The following is a 26,694-nucleotide window of genomic DNA, read 5'->3' as shown; positions in this document are numbered from 1 at the left end:
AGACACAATGATTGGGTGTCTGGGTTGATTAACCTCAAGGGTTCCAGAAGAACTACACAGTGCTGGGTAACAGCGTCGTCTAGCCCTGAAGATATCCGTCATATCTGTATTTAATAATAATATAAGGACGATAGGAGGTCATTGCCCTTCGGTCATTTCTAAATCTAAAGGGGATTATGTGAGACACAGCATAGGCGAGATAGATAGCTGTAACTCTGGTTCTTTGTAGGCACTATATAGGAAGGATATAGGACGATAGCTTGTCTTTGCCCTGTGTTCCATTCGGTCTTCGAGGTTGATTTTGCAGTGAGTGGTTGACTGTGGGTTGATTGAAAAGGATGTGGGCTAGAATAGGGAAAAGCTTCAGTCCCTGGGAAGTCTATTTCCAGTGAGTTTGGGTGTTTCCTTCTGTAGTTGATGCCTTTGCAACCCTGCAATCAAATACCTTTTTACAAGACCTTACTTGATTGTAGGCGCTGTGATTCTCACCTGGCTTCCAGGTCCCAGAATGAGAGGTCGTCACTGGTCCAGGGGTTGGAAGGTTCTGGTGACATCACAAACGGGTCATACTCCTGGTACTGCTCTGTGTAACTCATTAGACTGAAAGCAACACAACAGACAATAGTCAGAGATGGACATTGTGAAGACTGACACACGATCAGTCAGATATCAGTTCTAGGCCCGCATAATTTGCCCAGCATCGTCCGGGTTTGGTCGGGGGAGGCAGTCAATGTAAATAAGAATTTTTTCTTAACTGACTTGCCTGGTTAAATAAAGGTTAAATAAAAAAATATATTAACAAAATAGGTGGAAACTGGTGAGCCAACAGTAGTTTAGGTGGAAACTGGTGAGCCAACAGTAGTTTAGCTGTGAACTAGTGAGCCAACAGTAGTTTAGGTGGAAAATGGTGAGCCAACAGTAGTTTAGGTGGAAACTGGTGAGCCAACAGTAGTTTAGCTGTAAACTAGTGAGCCAACAGTAGTTTAGCTGTAAACTAGTGAGCCAACAGTAGTTTAGGTGGAAGATGGTGAGCCAACAGTAGTTTAGGTGGAAAATGGTGAGCCAACAGTAGTTTAGGTGGAAACTAGTGAGCCAGCAGTAGATTAGGTGGAAAATGGTGAGCCAACAGTAGATTTCGGTGTTCCTCAAGGTTCCGTTTTAGGACCACTATTGTTTTCACTATATATTTTACCTCTTGGGGATGTTATTCGAAAACACAATGTTAACTTTCACTGCTATGCGGATGACACACAGCTGTACATTTCAATGAAACATGGTGAAGCCCCAAAATTGCCCTTGCTAGAAGCATGTGTTTCAGACATAAGGAAGTGGATGGCTGCAAACGTTCTACTTTTAAACTCGGACAAAACAGAGATGCTTGTTCTAGGTCCCAAGAAACAAAGAGATCTTCTGTTGAATCTGACAATTAATCTTAATGGTTGTACACTCGTCTCAAATAAAACTGTGAAGGACCTTGGCGTTACTCTGGACCCTGATCTCTCTTTTGAAGAACATATCAAGACCATTTCAAGGACAGCTTTTTTCCATCTACGTAACATTGCAAAAATCAGAAACTTTCTGTCCAAAAATGATGCAGAAAAATTAATGCTAGCCTCTCTACACTGGCTTCCTGTCAAAGCAAGGGCTGATTTCAAGGTTTTACTGCTAACCTACAAAGCATTACATGGGCTTGCTCCTACCTATCTCTCTGATTTGGTCCTGCCGTACATACCTACACGTACGCTACGGTCATAAGACGCAGGCCTCCTAATTGTCCCTAGAATTTCTAAGCAAACAGCTGGAGGCAGGGCTTTCTCCTATAGAGCTCCATTTTTATGGAACGGTCTGCCTACCCATGTCAGAGACGCAAACTCGGTCTCAACCTTTAAGTCTCTACTGAAGACTCATCTCTTCAGTGGGTCATATGATTGAGTGTAGTCTGGCCCAGGGGTGGGAAGGTGAACGGAAAGGCTCTGGAGCAACGAACCGCCCTTGCTGTCTCTGCCTGGCCGGTTCCCCTCTTTCCACTGGGATTCTCTGCCTCTAACCCTATTACAGGGGCTGAGTCACTGGCTTACTGGGGCTCTCTCATGCTGTCCCTGGAGGGGGTGCGTCACCTGAGTGGGTTGATTCACTGATGTGGTCATCCTGTCTGGGTTGGCGCCCCCCCCCCCCTTGGGTTGTGCCGTGGCGGAGGTCTTTGTGGGCTATACTCAGCCTTGTCTCAGGATGGTAAGTTGGTGGTTGAAGATATCCCTCTAGTGGTGTGGGGGCTGTGCTTTGGCAAAGTGGGTGGGGTTATATCCTTCCTGTTTGGCCCTGTCCGGGGGTGTCCTCGGATGGGGCCACAGTGTCTCCTGACCCCTCCTGTCTCAGCCTCCAGTATTTATGCTGCAGTAGTTTATGTGTCGGGGGGCTAGGGTCAGTTTGTTAAATCTGGAGTACCTCTCCTGTCCTATTCGGTGTCCTGTGTGAATCTAAGTGTGCGTTCTCTAATTCTCTCCTTCTCTCTTTCTTTCTCTCTCGGAGGACCTGAGCCCTAGGACCATGCCCCAGGACTACCTGACATGATGACTCCTTGCTGTCCCCAGTCCACCTGGCCGTGCTGCTGCTCCAGTTTCAACTGACCTGAGCCCTAGGACCATGCCCCAGGACTACCTGACATGATGACTCCTTGCTGTCCCCAGTCCACCTGACCGTGCTGCTGCTCCAGTTTCAACTGTTCTGCCTTATTATTATTCGACCATGCTGGTCATTTATGAACATTTGAACATCTTGGCCATGTTCTGTTATAATCTCCACCCGGCACAGCCAGAAGAGGACTGGCCACCCCACATAGCCTGGTTCCTCTCTAGGTTTCTTCCTAGGTTTTGGCCTTTCTAGGGAGTTTTTCCTAGCCACCGTGCTTCTACACCTGCATTGCTTGCTGTTTGGGGTTTTAGGCCGGGTTTCTGTACAGCACTTTGAGATATCAGCTGATGTACGAAGGGCTATATAAATAAATTTGATTTGATTTGATTAGGTGGAAAATGGTGAGCCAACAGTAGATTAGGTGGAAAATGGTGAGCCAACAGTAGTTTAGGTGGAAAATGGTGAGCCAACAGTAGTTTAGGTGGAAACTGGTGAGCCAACAGTAGTTTAGGTGGAAACTGGTGAGCCAACAGTAGTTTAGGTGGAAACTGGTGAGCCAACAGCAGTTTAGGTGGAAAATGGTGAGCCAACAGTAGATTAGGTGGAAACTGGTGAGCCAACAGTAGTTTAGGTGGAAAATGGTGAGCCAACAGTAGATTAGGTGGAAACTGGTGAGCCAACAGTAGATTAGGTGGAAACTGGTGAGCCAACAGTAGATTAGGTGGAAAATGGTGAGCCAACAGTAGTTTAGGTGGAAAATGGTGAGCCAACAGTAGTTTAGGTGGAAACTGGTGAGCCAACAGTAGTTTAGGTGGAAACTGGTGAGCCAACAGTAGTTTAGGTGGAAACTGGTGAGCCAACAGTAGTTTAGGTGGAAACTGGTGAGCCAACAGTAGTTTAGGTGGAAAATGGTGAGCCAACAGTAGTTTAGGTGGAAACTGGTGAGCCAACAGTAGTTTAGGTGGAAACTGGTGAGCCAACAGTAGATTAGGTGGAAACTGGTGAGCCAACAGTAGATTAGGTGGAAACTGGTGAGCCAACAGTAGTTTAGGTGGAAACTGGTGAGCCAACAGTAGATTAGGTGGAAACTGGTGAGCCAACAGTAGTTTAGGTGGAAACTGGTGAGCCAACAGTAGTTTAGGTGGAAACTGGTGAGCCAACAGTAGTTTAGGTGGAAACTGGTGAGCCAACAGTAGATTAGGTGGAAACTGGTGAGCCAACAGTAGTTTAGGTGGAAACTGGTGAGCCAACAGTAGTTTAGGTGGAAACTGGTGAGCCAACAGTAGATTAGGTGGAAACTGGTGAGCCAACAGTAGTTTAGGTGGAAACAGGTGAGCCAACAGTAGTTTAGGTGGAAACAGGTGAGCCAACAGTAGTTTAGGTGGAAACAGGTGAGCCAACAGTAGTTTAGGTGGAAACAGGTGAGCCAACAGTAGTTTAGGTGGAAACTGGTGAGCCAACAGTAGATTAGGTGGAAACTGGTGAGCCAACAGTAGATTAGGTGGAAACTGGTGAGCCAACAGTAGATTAGGTGGAAACTGGTGAGCCAACAGTAGTTTAGGTGGAAACTGGTGAGCCAACAGTAGTTTAGGTGGAAACTGGTGAGCCAACAGTAGTTTAGGTGGAAACTGGTGAGCCAACAGTAGTTTAGGTGGAAACTGGTGAGCCAACAGTAGTTTAGGTGGAAACAGGTGAGCCAACAGAGGTGTCCACCACAGTGCAATCCCAGTTTCAAACACCCTACCTGCATCACCATAGTGACAACTGGCCATGAGCTCTTTAAAGGAATTCTTAGAAAACCTCAAATTTATTTCCATTCAAAATGATTTTTTCCCTAACCCCTTAACCCTATACCTAACCCTAATTCTATCCCTAACATTAAACCTAAACCTCTAAGTCTAAAATAACCTTTGTCCTCTTGGGGATCATTTTCCTTGTTTTACTATCCTCGTGGGGACTTTGGGGGATTTCCGGTACCCATTAGGATATTAATACAAGCCAACACACACACACACACACACACACACACACACACACACACACACACACACACACACACACACACACACACACACACACACACACACACACACACACACGCACACACGCACACACACACAATCCCTGGTAGATGGTCACATTCGGAAACCATAAACCACTTCAGTCCTGCCCTTCAGCCTGTACCTCGTCCCTTGACCTTTTACCTAAGGCTGAGCCCCCAATCATCCCCAGCTCTATGGCTAGGGTCAAATGTCACCCACCAGCCGACCTGATGGAGTAATCACAGTCTCTGTGCTGGTGCTGTAAGCTAACAACACTGCACTGCAGATCTATGATTAACTGGGAAGCTGCATGGACTGGGCTAGTGAGGCTACTGAGCCAAAGGCTCAAGAGAGACTGGGCTAGTGAGGCTACTGAGCCGAAGGCTCAAGAGAGACTGGGCTAGTGAGGCTACTGAGCCGAAGGCTCAAGAGAGACTGGGCTAGTGAGGCTACTGAGCCAAAGGCTCAAGGGAGACTGGGCTAGTGAGGCTACTGAGCCGAAGGCTCAAGAGAGACTGGGCTAGTGAGGCTACTGAGCCAAAGGCTCAAGAGAGACTGGGCTAGTGAGGCTACTGAGCCAAAGGCTCAAGAGAGACTGGGCTAGTGAGGCTACTGAGCCGAAGGCTCAAGAGAGACTGGGCTAGTGAGGCTACTGAGCCAAAGGCTCAAGAGAGACCGGGGTTGGAGGTGTACAGAGGAATGGAGGGGGGGTGGTTTCTTCTATTCAGAGCTCTGGAATTCCACACCGGTTGATACAATATGTATGTGTTGATTTATCAAGGTCAAAGTGAAAGGATTTACTTTAAGAGGGGAGATGGTGGAGCTTTGCTCATACCTACCTCTCAGCGACTTTAGAAACCTTTATACAGTGTCGGTCCAACTGGCTGTTCAGAAACACAATCTGAACAGGGACGAGGAGGAGAAACAATACAAATCAATATTCAATTATTACCATTAAAACTGGTTTCTAATCGATAAACTCAGAGATATGGTCTTCTGAGAGCTGTGGCTGTCAACAATGTTCCACAGGATTGATGGGTACACTGTCCAATATAACTACCACCATCTAATAGAAAATATAATATCAGATTCAACATCTAATAGAACATCTAATAGAACTACCACCATCTAATAGAACATATAATATAACTACCACCATCTAATAGAACATATAATACAACTACCACCATCTAATAGAACATATAATATAACTACCACCATCTAATAGAACATATAATATAACTACCACCATCTAATAGAACATATAATATAACTACCACCATCTAATATAACATATAATATAACTACCACCATCTAATAGAACATATAATACAACTACCACCATCTAATAGAACTACCACCATCTAATAGAACTACCACCATCTAATAGAACATATAATACAACTACCACCATCTAATAGAACTACCACCATCTAATACAACTACCACCATCTAATAGAACATATAATATAACTACCACCATCTAATAGAACATATAATATAACTACCACCATCTAATAGAACATATAATAGAACTACCACCATCTAATAGAACATATAATATAACTACCACCATCTAATAGAACATATAATATAACTACCACCATCTAATAGAACATCTAATATAACTACCACCATCTAATAGAACATATAATATAACTACCACCATCTAATAGAACATATAATATAACTACCACCATCTAATAGAACATATAATACAACTACCACCATCTAATAGAACATATAATATAACTACCACCATCTAATAGAACATCTAATAGAACATATAATACAACTACCACCATCTAATAGAACATATAATATAACTACCACCATCTAATAGAACATATAATATAACTACCACCATCTAATAGAACATATAATATAACTACCACCATCTAATAGAACATATAATATAACTACCACCATCTAATAAAACATATAATATAACTACCACCATCTAATAGAACATATAATACAACTACCACCATCTAATAGAACATATAATATAACTACCACCATCTAATAGAACATATAATATAACTACCACCATCTAATAGAACATATAATACAACTACCACCATCTAATAGAACATATAATAGAACTACCACCATCTAATAAAACATATAATATAACTACCACCATCTAATAGAACATATAATACAACTACCACCATCTAATAGAACATATAATATAACTACCACCATCTAATAGAACATCTAATAGAACATATAATACAACTACCACCATCTAATAGAACATATAATATAACTACCACCATCTAATAGAACATATAATATAACTACCACCATCTAATAGAACATCTAATAGAACATATAATACAACTACCACCATCTAATAGAACATATAATATAACTACCACCATCTAATAGAACATCTAATAGAACATATAATACAACTACCACCATCTAATAGAACATATAATATAACTACCACCATCTAATAGAACATATAATACAACTACCACCATCTAATAGAACATATAATATAACTACCACCATCTAATAGAACATATAATATAACTACCACCATCTAATAGAACATCTAATAGAACATATAATACAACTACCACCATCTAATAGAACATATAATATAACTACCACCATCTAATAGAACATCTAATAAAACATATAATACAACTACCACCATCTAATAGAACATATAATATAACTACCACCATCTAATAGAACATCTAATAAAACATATAATACAACTACCACCATCTAATAAAACATATAATACAACTACCACCATCTAATAGAACATATAATACAACTACCACCATCTAATAGAACATATAATATAACTACCACCATCTAATAGAACATATAATATAACTACCACCATCTAATAGAACATATAATACAACTACCACCATCTAATAGAACTACCACCATCTAATAGAACATCTAATAAAACATATAATACAACTACCACCATCTAATAGAACATATAATATAACTACCACCATCTAATAGAACATCTAATAAAACATATAATACAACTACCACCATCTAATAGAACATATAATACAACTACCACCATCTAATAGAACATATAATATAACTACCACCATCTAATAGAACATATAATATAACTACCACCATCTAATAGAACATATAATACAACTACCACCATCTAATAGAACTACCACCATCTAATAGAACATCTAATAAAACATATAATACAACTACCACCATCTAATACAACATATAATATAACTACCACCATCTAATAGAACATATAATATAACTACCACCATCTAATAAAACATATAATACAACTACCACCATCTAATAGAACATATAATATAACTACAACCATCTAATAGAACATATAATATAACTACCACCATCTAATAGAACATATAATACAACTACCACCATCTAATAGAACATATAATACAACTACCACCATCTAATAGAACATATAATATAACTACCACCATCTAATAGAACATATAATAAAACATATAATACAACTACCACCATCTAATAAAACATATAATACAACTACCACCATCTAATAGAACATATAATATAACTACCACCATCTAATAGAACATATAATATAACTACCACCATCTAATAAAACATATAATATAACTACCACCATCTAATAGAACTACCACCATCTAATAGAACATCTAATAAAACATATAATATAACTACCACCATCTAATAGAACATATAATATAACTACCACCATCTAATAGAACATATAATATAACTACCACCATCTAATAGAACATATAATACAACTACCACCATCTAATAGAACATATAATACAACTACCACCATCTAATAGAACATATAATATAACTACCACCATCTAATAAAACATATAATATAACTACCACCATCTAATAGAACATATAATATAACTACCACCATCTAATAGAACATCTAATATAACTACAACCATCTAATAGAACATCTAATAAAACATATAATATAACTACCACCATCTAATAGAACATATAATATAACTACCACCATCTAATAGAACATATAATATAACTACCACCATCTAATAGAACATATAATATAACTACCACCATCTAATAGAACATCTAATAAAACATATAATATAACTACCACCATCTAATAGAACATATAATATAACTACCACCATCTAATAGAACATATAATATAACTACCACCATCTAATAGAACATCTAATAGAACATATAATACAACTACCACCATCTAATAGAACATATAATATAACTACCACCATCTAATAGAACATATAATATAACTACCACCATCTAATAGAACATATAATATAACTACCACCATCTAATAGAACATATAATATAACTACCACCATCTAATAGAACATCTAATATAACTACAACCATCTAATAGAACATATAATACAACTACCACCATCTAATAGAACATATAATATAACTACCACCATCTAATAGAACATATAATATAACTACCACCATCTAATAGAACATATAATACAACTACCACCATCTAATAGAACATATAATATAACTACCACCATCTAATAGAACTACCACCATCTAATAGAACATGTAATACAACTACCACCATCTAATAGAACATATAATATAACTACCACCATCTAATAGAACATATAATATAACTACCACCATCTAATAGAACATATAATAGAACTACCACCATCTAATAGAACATATAATACAACTACCACCATCTAATAGAACATATAATACAACTACCACCATCTAATAGAACATATAATATAACTACCACCATCTAATAGAACATATAATACAACTACCACCATCTAATAGAACATATAATATAACTACCACCATCTAATAGAACATATAATATAACTACCACCATCTAATAGAACATATAATACAACTACCACCATCTAATAGAACATATAATATAACTACCACCATCTAATAGAACATATAATACAACTACCACCATCTAATAGAACATATAATATAACTACCACCATCTAATAGAACATATAATATAACTACCACCATCTAATAGAACATATAATATAACTACCACCATCTAATAGAACATATAATATAACTACCACCATCTAATAGAACATATAATATAACTACCACCATCTAATAGAACATATAATATAACTACCACCATCTAATAGAACATATAATATAACTACCACCATCTAATAGAACATATAATATAACTACCACCATCTAATAGAACATATAATACAACTACCACCATCTAATAGAACATATAATATAACTACCACCATCTAATAGAACATATAATATAACTACCACCATCTAATAGAACATATAATATAACTACCACCATCTAATAGAACATATAATATAACTACCACCATCTAATAAAACATATAATACAACTACCACCATCTAATAGAACATATAATACAACTACCACCATCTAATAGAACATATAATATAACTACCACCATCTAATATAACTACCACCATCTAATAGAACATATAATACAACTACCACCATCTAATAGAACATATAATACAACTACCACCATCTAATAGAACATATAATACAACTACCACCATCTAATAGAACATATAATATAACTACCACCATCTAATAGAACTACCACCATCTAATAGAACATATAATACAACTACCACCATCTAATAGAACATATAATATAACTACCACCATCTAATATAACTACCACCATCTAATAGAACATATAATACAACTACCACCATCTAATACAACATATAATATAACTACCACCATCTAATAGAACATATAATATAACTACCACCATCTAATAGAACATATAATACAACTACCACCATCTAATAGAACTACCACCATCTAATAGAACATATAATATAACTACCACCATCTAATAGAACATATAATATAACTACCACCATCTAATAGAACATCTAATATAACTACCACCATCTAATAGAACATATAATATAACTACCACCATCTAATAGAACATCTAATAGAACATATAATACAACTACCACCATCTAATATAACATATAATATAACTACCACCATCTAATAGAACATATAATATAACTACCACCATCTAATAGAACATATAATATAACTACCACCATCTAATAGAACTACCACCATCTAATAGAACTACCACCATCTAATAGAACTACCACCATCTAATAGAACATCTAATAGAACTACCACCATCTAATAAAACATATAATACAACTACCACCATCTAATAGAACATCTAATATAACTACCACCATCTAATAGAACATCTAATAGAACTACCACCATCTAATAGAACATATAATACAACTACCACCATCTAATAGAACATATAATATAACTACCACCATCTAATAGAACATCTAATAGAACATATAATACAACTACCACCATCTAATAGAACATATAATATAACTACCACCATCTAATAGAACTACCACCATCTAATAGAACATGTAATACAACTACCACCATCTAATAGAACATATAATATAACTACCACCATCTAATAGAACATATAATATAACTACCACCATCTAATAGAACATATAATATAACTACCACCATCTAATATAACATATAATATAACTACAACCATCTAATAGAACATCTAATAGAACATATAATACAACTACCACCATCTATTAAAACATATAATATAACTACCACCATCTAATAGAACATATAATACAACTACCACCATCTAATAGAACATATAATATAACTACCACCATCTAATAGAACATATAATATAACTACCACCATCTAATAGAACATATAATATAACTACCACCATCTAATAGAACATATAATATAACTACCACCATCTAATAGAACATATAATATAACTACCACCATCTAATAGAACTACCACCATCTAATAGAACATATAATATAACTACCACCATCTAATAGAACATATAATACAACTACCACCATCTAATATAACATATAATATAACTACCACCATCTAATATAACATATAATTCAACTACCACCATCTAATAGAACATATAATATAACTACCACCATCTAATAGAACATCTAATAGAACATATAATACAACTACCACCATCTAATAAAACATATAATATAACTACCACCATCTAATAGAACATATAATATAACTACCACCATCTAATAGAACATCTAATAGAACATATAATACAACTACCACCATCTAATAGAACATATAATATAACTACCACCATCTAATAGAACATATAATATAACTACCACCATCTAATAGAACTACCACCATATAATAGAACATATAATATAACTACCACCATCTAATAGAACATATAATATAACTACCACCATCTAATAGAACATATAATATAACTACCGCCATCTAATAGAACATATAATATAACTACCACCATCTAATAGAACATCTAATAGAACATATAATACAACTACCACCATCTAATATAACATATAATATAACTACCACCATCTAATAGAACATATAATATAACTACCGCCATCTAATAGAACATATAATATAACTACCACCATCTAATAGAACATCTAATAGAACATATAATACAACTACCACCATCTAATATAACATATAATATAACTACCACCATCTAATAGAACATATAATACAACTACCACCATCTAATAGAACATATAATATAACTACCACCATCTAATAGAACATATAATATAACTACCACCATCTAATATAACATATAATATAACTACCACCATCTAATAGAACATCTAATAGAACATATAATACAACTACCACCATCTAATATAACATATAATATAACTACCACCATCTAATAGAACATATAATATAACTACCACCATCTAATATAACATATAATATAACTACCACCATCTAATAGAACATGTAATAGAACTACCACCATCTAATAGAACTACCACCATCTAATAGAACTACCACCATCTAATAGAACTACCACCATCTAATAGAACTACCACCATCTAATAGAACTACCACCATCTAATAGAACATATAATAGAACATCTAATAGAACATCTAATAGAACATCTAATAGAACATATAATACAACTACCACCATCTAATAGAACATATAATATAACTACCACCATCTAATAAAACATATAATATAACTACCACCATCTAATAGAACATATCATATAACTACCACCATCTAATAGAACATATAATATAACTACCACCATCTAATAGAACATATAATATAACTACCACCATCTAATAGAACATCTAATAGAACATATAATACAACTACCACCATCTAATATAACATATAATATAACTACCACCATCTAATAGAACATATAATATAACTACCACCATCTAATAGAACATATAATATAACTACCACCATCTAATAGAACTACCACCATCTAATAGAACTACCACCATCTAATAGAACTACCACCATCTAATAGAACATCTAATAGAACTACCACCATCTAATAAAACATATAATACAACTACCACCATCTAATAGAACATCTAATATAACTACCACCATCTAATAGAACATCTAATAGAACTACCACCATCTAATAGAACATATAATACAACTACCACCATCTAATAGAACATATAATATAACTACCACCATCTAATAGAACATCTAATAGAACATATAATACAACTACCACCATCTAATAGAACATATAATATAACTACCACCATCTAATAGAACTACCACCATCTAATAGAACATGTAATACAACTACCACCATCTAATAGAACATATAATATAACTACCACCATCTAATAGAACATATAATATAACTACCACCATCTAATAGAACATATAATATAACTACCACCATCTAATAGAACATATAATATAACTACCACCATCTAATAGAACTACCACCATCTAATAGAACATATAATATAACTACCACCATCTAATAGAACATATAATACAACTACCACCATCTAATATAACATATAATATAACTACCACCATCTAATATAACATATAATACAACTACCACCATCTAATAGAACATATAATATAACTACCACCATCTAATAGAACATCTAATAGAACATATAATACAACTACCACCATCTAATAAAACATATAATATAACTACCACCATCTAATAGAACATATAATACAACTACCACCATCTAATAGAACATATAATATAACTACCACCATCTAATAGAACATATAATATAACTACCACCATCTAATAGAACATATAATACAACTACCACCATCTAATAGAACATATAATACAACTACCACCATCTAATATAACATATAATATAACTACCACCATCTAATATAACATATAATACAACTACCACCATCTAATAGAACATCTAATAGAACATATAATACAACTACCACCATCTAATAAAACATATAATATAACTACCACCATCTAATAGAACATATAATATAACTACCACCATCTAATAGAACATATAATATAACTACCACCATCTAATAGAACATATAATATAACTACCACCATCTAATAGAACTACCACCATCTAATAGAACATATAATATAACTACCACCATCTAATAGAACATATAATACAACTACCACCATCTAATATAACATATAATATAACTACCACCATCTAATATAACATATAATACAACTACCACCATCTAATAGAACATATAATATAACTACCACCATCTAATAGAACATCTAATAGAACATATAATACAACTACCACCATCTAATATAACATATAATATAACTACCACCATCTAATAGAACATCTAATATAACTACCACCATCTAATAGAACATATAATAGAACATATAATACAACTACCACCATCTAATATAACATATAATATAACTACCACCATCTAATAGAACATCTAATATAACTACCACCATCTAATAGAACATATAATATAACTACCACCATCTAATAGAACTACCACCATCTAATATAACATATAATATAACTACCACCATCTAATAGAACATATAATATAACTACCACCATCTAATAGAACATATAATATAACTACCGCCATCTAATATAACATATAATATAACTACCACCATCTAATAGAACATATAATATAACTACCACCATCTAATAGAACATATAATATAACTACCACCATCTAATAGAACATATAATATAACTACCGCCATCTAATAGAACATATAATATAACTACCACCATCTAATAGAACATCTAATAGAACATATAATACAACTACCACCATCTAATATAACATATAATATAACTACCACCATCTAATAGAACATATAATATAACTACCGCCATCTAATAGAACATATAATATAACTACCACCATCTAATAGAACATCTAATAGAACATATAATACAACTACCACCATCTAATATAACATATAATATAACTACCACCATCTAATAGAACATATAATATAACTACCACCATCTAATAGAACATATAATATAACTACCACCATCTAATAGAACATATAATATAACTACCACCATCTAATAGAACATATAATATAACTACCACCATCTAATAGAACTACCACCATCTAATAGAACTACCACCATCTAATAGAACTACCACCATCTAATAGAACTACCACCATCTAATAGAACTACCACCATCTAATAGAACATATAATAGAACATCTAATAGAACATCTAATAGAACATCTAATAGAACATATAATACAACTACCACCATCTAATAGAACATATAATATAACTACCACCATCTAATAAAACATATAATATAACTACCACCATCTAATAGAACATATAATATAACTACCACCATCTAATAGAACTACCACCATCTAATAGAACATATAATATAACTACCACCATCTAATAGAACATATAATATAACTACCACCATCTAATAGAACATATAATATAACTACCACCATCTAATAGAACATATAATATAACTACCACCATCTAATAAAACATCTAATAGAACTACCACCATCTAATAGAACATATAATATAACTACCACCATCTAATAGAACATATAATATAACTACCACCATCTAATAGAACATATAATATAACTACCACCATCTAATAGAACATATAATACAACTACCACCATCTAATAGAACATATAATACAACTACCACCATCTAATAGAACATATAATATAACTACCACCATCTAATAGAACATATAATATAACTACCACCATCTAATAGAACATATAATACAACTACCACCATCTAATAGAACATATAATATAACTACCACCATCTAATAAAACATCTAATAGAACATATAATACAACTACCACCATCTAATAAAACATCTAATAGAACATATAATACAACTACCACCATCTAATAGAACATATAATATAACTACCACCATCTAATAGAACATATAATATAACTACCACCATCTAATAGAACATATAATATAACTACCACCATCTAATAGAACTACCACCATCTAATAGAACTACCACCATCTAATAGAACATATAATACAACTACCACCATCTAATAGAACATATAATATAACTACCACCATCTAATAGAACATATAATAGAACTACCACCATCTAATAGAACATATAATAGAACTACCACCATCTAATATAACTACCACCATCTAATAGAACTACCACCATCTAATAGAACTACCACCATCTAATAGAACATATAATACAACTACCACCATCTAATAGAACATATAATAGAACTACCACCATCTAATAGAACATATAATATAACTACAACCATCTAATAGAACATATAATAGAACTACCACCATCTAATAGAACTACCACCATCTAATAGAACTACCACCATCTAATAGAACATATAATACAACTACCACCATCTAATAAAACATATAATATAACTACCACCATCTAATAGAACATATAATATAACTACCACCATCTAATAGAACATATAATACAACTACCACCATCTAATAGAACATATAATACAACTACCACCATCTAATAGAACATATAATACAACTACCACCATATAATATAACTACCACCATCTAATATAACATGTAATATAACTACCACCATCTAATAGAACATATAATATAACTACCACCATCTAATAGAACATATAATATAACTACCACCATCTAATATAACATGTAATATAACTACCACCATCTAATAGAACATATAATATAACTACCACCATCTAATAGAACTACCACCATCTAATAGAACATCTAATATAACTACAGCCATCTAATAGAAATACCACCATCTAATAGAACATATAATATAACTACCACCATCTAATAAAACATATAATATAACTACCACCATCTAATAGAACTACCACCATCTAATAGAACTACCACCATCTAATAGAACATATAATACAACTACCACCATCTAATAGAACATATAATATAACTACCACCATCTAATAGAACATATAATATAACTACCACCATCTAATAGAACATATAATATAACTACCACCATCTAATAGAACATATAATATAACTACCACCATCTAATAGAACATCTAATAGAACTACCACCATCTAATATAACTACCACCATCTAATAGAACTACCACCATCTAATAGAACTACCACCATCTAATAGAACATATAATACAACTACCACCATCTAATAGAACATATAATAGAACTACCACCATCTAATAGAACATATAATATAACTACAACCATCTAATAGAACATATAATAGAACTACCACCATCTAATAGAACTACCACCATCTAATAGAACTACCACCATCTAATAGAACATATAATATAACTACCACCATCTAATAAAACATCTAATAGAACTACCACCATCTAATAGAACATATAATACAACTACCACCATCTAATAAAACATATAATAGAACTACCACCATCTAATATAACATATAATACAACTACCACCATCTAATAGAACATATAATATAACTACCACCATCTAATAGAACATATAATATAACTACCACCATCTAATAGAACATCTAATATAACTACCACCATCTAATATAACTACCACCATCTAATAGAACATATAATACAACTACCACCATCTAATAAAACATATAATATAACTACCACCATCTAATAGAACATATAATACAACTACCACCATCTAATAGAACATATAATATAACTACCACCATCTAATAGAACATATAATATAACTACCACCATCTAATAGAACATATAATATAACTACCACCATCTAATATAACATATAATATAACTACCACCATCTAATAGAACATATAATATAACTACCACCATCTAATAGAACATATAATATAACTACCACCATCTAATAGAACATATAATATAACTACCACCATCTAATAGAACATATAATATAACTACCACCATCTAATAGAACTACCACCATCTAATAGAACATATAATATAACTACCACCATCTAATAGAACATATAATATAACTACCACCATCTAATAGAACATATAATATAACTACCACCATCTAATAGAACATCTAATAAAACATATAATATAACTACCACCATCTAATAGAACATATAATATAACTACCACCATCTAATAGAACTACCACCATCTAATAGAACATATAATATAACTACCACCATCTAATAGAACATATAATATAACTACCACCATCTAATAGAACATATAATATAACTACCACCATCTAATAGAACATCTAATAAAACATATAATATAACTACCACCATCTAATAGAACATATAATATAACTACCACCATCTAATAGAACATATAATACAACTACCACCATCTAATAGAAAATATAATACAACTACCACCATCTAATAGAACTACCACCATCTAATAGAACATATAATATAACTACCACCATCTAATAGAACATATAATATAACTACCACCATCTAATAGAACATATAATACAACTACCACCATCTAATAAAACATATAATATAACTACCACCATCTAATAGAACATATAATATAACTACCACCATCTAATAGAACATCTAATAGAACATATAATACAACTACCACCATCTAATAGAACATATAATACAACTACCACCATCTAATAGAACATATAATATAACTACCACCATCTAATAGAACATATAATACAACTACCACCATCTAATAGAACTACCACCATCTAATAGAACATATAATATAACTACCACCATCTAATAGAACATATAATACAACTACCACCATCTAATAGAACATATAATATAACTACCACCATCTAATAGAACATATAATACAACTACCACCATCTAATAAAACATATAATATAACTACCACCATCTAATAGAACATATAATATAACTACCACCATCTAATAGAACATATAATATAACTACCACCATCTAATAGAACATATAATATAACTACCACCATCTAATAGAACATATAATATAACTACCACCATCTAATAGAACATATAATATAACTACCACCATCTAATAGAACATATAATATAACTACCACCATCTAATAGAACATCTAATAGAACATATAATATAACTACCACCATCTAATAGAACATATAATATAACTACCACCATCTAATAGAACATATAATAGAACATATAATATAACTACCACCATCTAATAGAACATATAATATAACTACCACCATCTAATAGAACATATAATATAACTACCACCATCTAATAGAACATATAATATAACTACCACCATCTAATAGAACATATAATATAACTACCACCATCTAATAGAACATATAATATAACTACCACCATCTAATAGAACATATAATATAACTACCACCATCTAATAGAACATCTAATAGAACATATAATATAACTACCACCATCTAATAGAACATATAATATAACTACCACCATCTAATAGAACATATAATATAACTACCACCATCTAATAGAACATCTAATAGAACATATAATATAACTACCACCATCTAATAGAACATCTAATAGAACATATAATATAACTACCACCATCTAATAAAACATATAATATAACTACCACCATCTAATAGAACATATAATACAACTACCACCATCTAATAGAACATATAATAGAACTACCACCATCTAATAGAACATATAATACAACTACCACCATCTAATAGAACATATAATACAACTACCACCATCTAATAGAACATATAATATAACTACCACCATCTAATAGAACATATAATACAACTACCACCATCTAATAGAACATATAATAGAACTACCACCATCTAATAGAACATATAATACAACTACCACCATCTAATAGAACATCTAATAGAACTACCACCATCTAATAGAACATATAATATAACTACCACCATCTAATAGAACATATAATATAACTACCACCATCTAATAGAACATATATTATAACTACCACCATCTAATAGAACATATAATATAACTACCACCATCTAATAGAACATATAATATAACTACCACCATCTAATAGAACATATAATATAACTACCACCATCTAATAGAACATATAATATAACTACCACCATCTAATAGAACTACCACCATCTAATAGAACATATAATATAACTACCACCATCTAATAGAACATATAATAGAACTACCACCATCTAATAGAACTACCACCATCTAATAGAACTACCACCATCTAATAGAACATATAATACAACTACCACCATCTAATAGAACATATAATATAACTACCACCATCTAATATAACATGTAATATAACTACCACCATCTAATAGAACATATAATATAACTACCACCATCTAATAAAACATCTAATAGAACTACCACCATCTAATAGAACATATAATACAACTACCACCATCTAATAGAACATATAATATAACTACCACCATCTAATATAACATGTAATATAACTACCACCATCTAATAGAACATATAATATAACTACCACCATCTAATAAAACATCTAATAGAACTACCACCATCTAATAGAACATATAATATAACTACCACCATCTAATAGAACATATAATATAACTACCACCATCTAATAGAACATATAATACAACTACCACCATCTAATAAAACATATAATATAACTACCACCATCTAATAGAACATATAATACAACTACCACCATCTAATAGAACATATAATATAACTACCACCATCTAATAGAACTACCACCATCTAATAGAACATCTAATAGAACATATAATATAACTACCACCATCTAATAGAACATCTAATAGAACATATAATATAACTACCACCATCTAATAGAACTACCACCATCTAATAGAACATCTAATAGAACATATAATATAACTACCACCATCTAATAGAACATCTAATAGAACATATAATACAACTACCACCATCTAATAAAACATATAATATAACTACCACCATCTAATAGAACATATAATACAACTACCACCATCTAATAGAACATATAATAGAACTACCACCATCTAATAGAACATATAATACAACTACCACCATCTAATAGAACATATAATACAACTACCACCATCTAATAGAACATATAATATAACTACCACCATCTAATAGAACATATAATACAACTACCACCATCTAATAGAACATATAATAGAACTACCACCATCTAATAGAACATATAATACAACTACCACCATCTAATAGAACATCTAATAGAACTACCACCATCTAATAGAACATATAATATAACTACCACCATCTAATAGAACATATAATATAACTACCACCATCTAATAGAACATATAATATAACTACCACCATCTAATAGAACATATAATATAACTACCACCATCTAATAGAACATATAATATAACTACCACCATCTAATAGAACATATAATATAACTACCACCATCTAATAGAACATATAATATAACTACCACCATCTAATAGAACTACCACCATCTAATAGAACATATAATATAACTACCACCATCTAATAGAACATATAATAGAACTACCACCATCTAATAGAACATATAATACAACTACCACCATCTAATAAAACATATAATATAACTACCACCATCTAATAGAACATATAATATAACTACCACCATCTAATAGAACATATAATAGAACTACCACCATCTAATAGAACATATAATACAACTACCACCATCTAATAAAACATATAATATAACTACCACCATCTAATAGAACATATAATACAACTACCACCATCTAATAAAACATATAATATAACTACCACCATCTAATAGAACATATAATATAACTACCACCATCTAATAGAACATCTAATAGAACTACCACCATCTAATAGAACATATAATACAACTACCACCATCTAATAAAACATATAATATAACTACCACCATCTAATAGAACATATAATATAACTACCACCATCTAATATAACATATAATATAACTACCACCATCTAATAGAACATATAATATAACTACCACCATCTAATAGAACATATAATATAACTACCACCATCTAATAGAACATATAATATAACTACCACCATCTAATAAAACATCTAATAGAACTACCACCATCTAATAGAACATATAATACAACTACCACCATCTAATAGAACATATAATATAACTACCACCATCTAATATAACATGTAATATAACTACCACCATCTAATAGAACATATAATATAACTACCACCATCTAATAAAACATCTAATAGAACTACCACCATCTAATAGAACATATAATATAACTACCACCATCTAATAGAACATATAATATAACTACCACCATCTAATAGAACATATAATATAACTACCACCATCTAATAGAACATATAATATAACTACCACCATCTAATAGAACATATAATATAACTACCACCATCTAATAAAACATATAATATAACTACCACCATCTAATAGAACATATAATACAACTACCACCATCTAATAGAACATCTAATAGAACATATAATACAACTACCACCATCTAATAGAACATATAATATAACTACCACCATCTAATAGAACTACCACCATCTAATAGAACATCTAATAGAACATCTAATAGAACATATAATACAACTACCACCATCTAATAAAACATATAATATAACTACCACCATCTAATAGAACATATAATAGAACTACCACCATCTAATAGAACTACCACCATCTAATAGAACATAAAATATAACTACCACCATCTAATAGAACATATAATATAACTACCACCATCTAATAGAACTACCACCATATAATAGAACTACCACCATCTAATATAACTACCACCATCTAATAGAACATATAATATAACTACCACCATCTAATAGAACATATAATATAACTACCACCATCTAATAGAACTACCACCATCTAATATAACTACCACCATCTAATAGAACATATAATATAACTACCACCATCTAATAGAACATATAATATAACTACCACCATCTAATAGAACTACCACCATCTAATAGAACTACCACCATCTAATAGAACATATAATATAACTACCACCATCTAATAAAACATATAATATAACTACCACCATCTAATAGAACATATAATATAACTACCACCATCTAATAGAACATATAATATAACTACCACCATCTAATAGAACATCTAATATAACTACCACCATCTAATAGAACATATAATACAACTACCACCATCTAATAGAACATATAATATAACTACCACCATCTAATAGAACATATAATATAACTACCACCATCTAATAGAACTACCATCATCTAATAGAACTACCACCATCTAATAGAACATATAATATAACTACCACCATCTAATAGAACTACCACCATCTAATAGAACTACCACCATCTAATAGAACATATAATATAACTACCACCATCTAATAGAACATATAATATAACTACCACCATCTAATAGAACATATAATATAACTACCACCATCTAATAGAACATATAATACAACTACCACCATCTAATAGAACATATAATATAACTACCACCATCTAATAGAACATATAATATAACTACCACCATCTAATAGAACATATAATATAACTACCACCATCTAATAGAACATATAATACAACTACCACCATCTAATAGAACATATAATATAACTACCACCATCTAATAGAACATATAATACAACTACCAACATCTAATATAACATATAATATAACTACCACCATCTAATAGAACATATAATATAACTACCACCATCTAATAGAACATATAATATAACTACCACCATCTAATACAACTACCACCATCTAATAGAACTACCACCATCTAATAGAACATATAATACAACTACCACCATCTAATAGAACATCTAATATAACTACCACCATCTAATAGAACATCTAATATAACTACCACCATCTAATACAACTACCACCATCTAATAAAACATATAATATAACTACCACCATCTAATAGAACTACCACCATCTAATAGAACATATAATATAACTACCACCATCTAATAGAACATATAATATAACTACCACCATCTAATAGAACATATAATATAACTACCACCATCTAATAAAACATATAATACAACTACCACCATCTAATAGAACATCTAATATAACTACCACCATCTAATACAACATATAATATAACTACCACCATCTAATAGAACATATAATATAACTACCACCATCTAATAGAACATATAATATAACTACCACCATCTAATAGAACATATAATATAACTACCACCATCTAATAGAACATATAATAGAACTACCACCATCTAATAGAACTACCACCATATAATATAACTACCACCATCTAATAGAACATATAATATAACTACCACCATCTAATAGAACATCTAATAGAACATATAATACAACTACCACCATCTAATAGAACATATAATATAACTACCACCATCTAATAGAACATCTAATAGAACTACCACCATCTAATAGAACTACCACCATATAATATAACTACCACCATCTAATAGAACATATAATATAACTACCACCATCTAATAGAACATCTAATAGAACATATAATACAACTACCACCATCTAATAGAACTACCACCATCTAATAAAACATATAATATAACTACCACCATCTAATAGAACATCTAATATAACTACCACCATCTAATAGAACTACCACCATCTAATAGAACATCTAATAGAACATCTAATAGAACATATAATACAACTACCACCATCTAATAAAACATATAATATAACTACCACCATCTAATAGAACATATAATATAACTACCACCATCTAATAGAACATATAATATAACTACCACCATCTAATAGAACATCTAATAGAACATATAATACAACTACCACCATCTAATATAACATATAATATAACTACCACCATCTAATAGAACATATAATACAACTACCACCATCTAATAGAACATATAATATAACTACCACCATCTAATAAAACATATAATATAACTACCACCATCTAATAGAACATATAATACAACTACCACCATCTAATAGAACATATAATATAACTACCACCATCTAATATAACATATAATATAACTACCACCATCTAATAGAACATATAATATAACTACCGCCATCTAATAGAACATATAATATAACTACCACCATCTAATAGAACATCTAATAGAACATATAATATAACTACCACCATCTAATATAACATATAATACAACTACCACCATCTAATAGAACATATAATATAACTACCACCATCTAATAGAACATATAATATAACTACCACCATCTAATAGAACATATAATACAACTACCACCATCTAATAGAACTACCACCATCTAATAGAACATATAATACAACTACCACCATCTAATAGAACTACCACCATCTAATATAACATCTAATAGAACATATAATACAACTACCACCATCTAATAGAACATATAATATAACTACCACCATCTAATATAACTACCACCATCTAATAGAACATCTAATAGAACATATAATACAACTACCACCATCTAATAGAACATCTAATAGAACATATAATACAACTACCACCATCTAATAAAACATATAATATAACTACCACCATCTAATAGAACATCTAATAGAACATATAATACAACTACCACCATCTAATAGAACATCTAATAGAACATATAATACAACTACCACCATCTAATAGAACATCTAATAGAACATATAATACAACTACCACCATCTAATAAAACATATAATATAACTACCACCATCTAATAGAACATATAATATAACTACCACCATCTAATAGAACATATAATATAACTACCACCATCTAATAGAACATCTAATATAACTACCACCATCTAATAGAACATATAATACAACTACCACCATCTAATAGAACATATAATATAACTACCACCATCTAATAAAACATATAATACAACTACCACCATCTAATAGAACATATAATATAACTACCACCATCTAATATAACATATAATATAACTACCACCATCTAATAGAACATATAATACAACTACCACCATCTAATAGAACATATAATACAACTACCACCATCTAATAGAACATATAATACAACTACCACCATCTAATATAACATATAATATAACTACCACCATCTAATAGAACATATAATACAACTACCACCATCTAATAGAACATATAATATAACTACCACCATCTAATAAAACATCTAATAGAACATATAATATAACTACCACCATCTAATAGAACATATAATACAACTACCACCATCTAATAGAACATATAATATAACTACCACCATCTAATAAAACATCTAATAGAACATATAATATAACTACCACCATCTAATAGAACATATAATATAACTACCACCATCTAATAGAACATATAATATAACTACAACCATCTAATAAAACATCTAATATAACTACCACCATCTAATAGAACATATAATATAACTACCACCATCTAATAGAACATATAATATAACTACCACCATCTAATAGAACATATAATACAACTACCACCATCTAATAGAACATATAATATAACTACCACCATCTAATAGAACATATAATATAACTACCACCATCTAATAGAACTACCACCATCTAATAGAACTACCACCATCTAATAGAACTACCACCATCTAATATAACATCTAATAGAACATATAATACAACTACCACCATCTAATAGAACATATA

The 26,694-nt window shown here is 31.4% G+C and overlaps 1 protein-coding gene across 1 annotated transcript in view; it reads right to left on the bottom strand.

Moving 5' to 3' along the window:
- The window catches only part of rgs6 (regulator of G protein signaling 6), a 161,790-nt gene that overhangs the window by 8,182 nt on the left and 126,914 nt on the right, over window positions 1-26,694 (bottom strand). Inside the window, exons 12-13 of the mRNA XM_036976254.1 lie at window positions 5,513-5,574; window positions 490-600 (exon numbers count right to left, since the gene is read on the bottom strand). Of these exons, the coding sequence (XP_036832149.1) occupies window positions 490-600; window positions 5,513-5,574 (173 nt within the window). The remainder of the gene's footprint in view (window positions 1-489; window positions 601-5,512; window positions 5,575-26,694) is intronic.

The sequence above is a fragment of the Oncorhynchus mykiss genome, chromosome 4 (genome assembly GCF_013265735.2).
Source record: "Oncorhynchus mykiss isolate Arlee chromosome 4, USDA_OmykA_1.1, whole genome shotgun sequence".
Classification (NCBI taxonomy): domain Eukaryota; kingdom Metazoa; phylum Chordata; class Actinopteri; order Salmoniformes; family Salmonidae; genus Oncorhynchus; species Oncorhynchus mykiss.
Note: the sequence above shows the minus strand (reverse complement) of the source record. Positions and strands in the feature narration are given on the sequence as shown.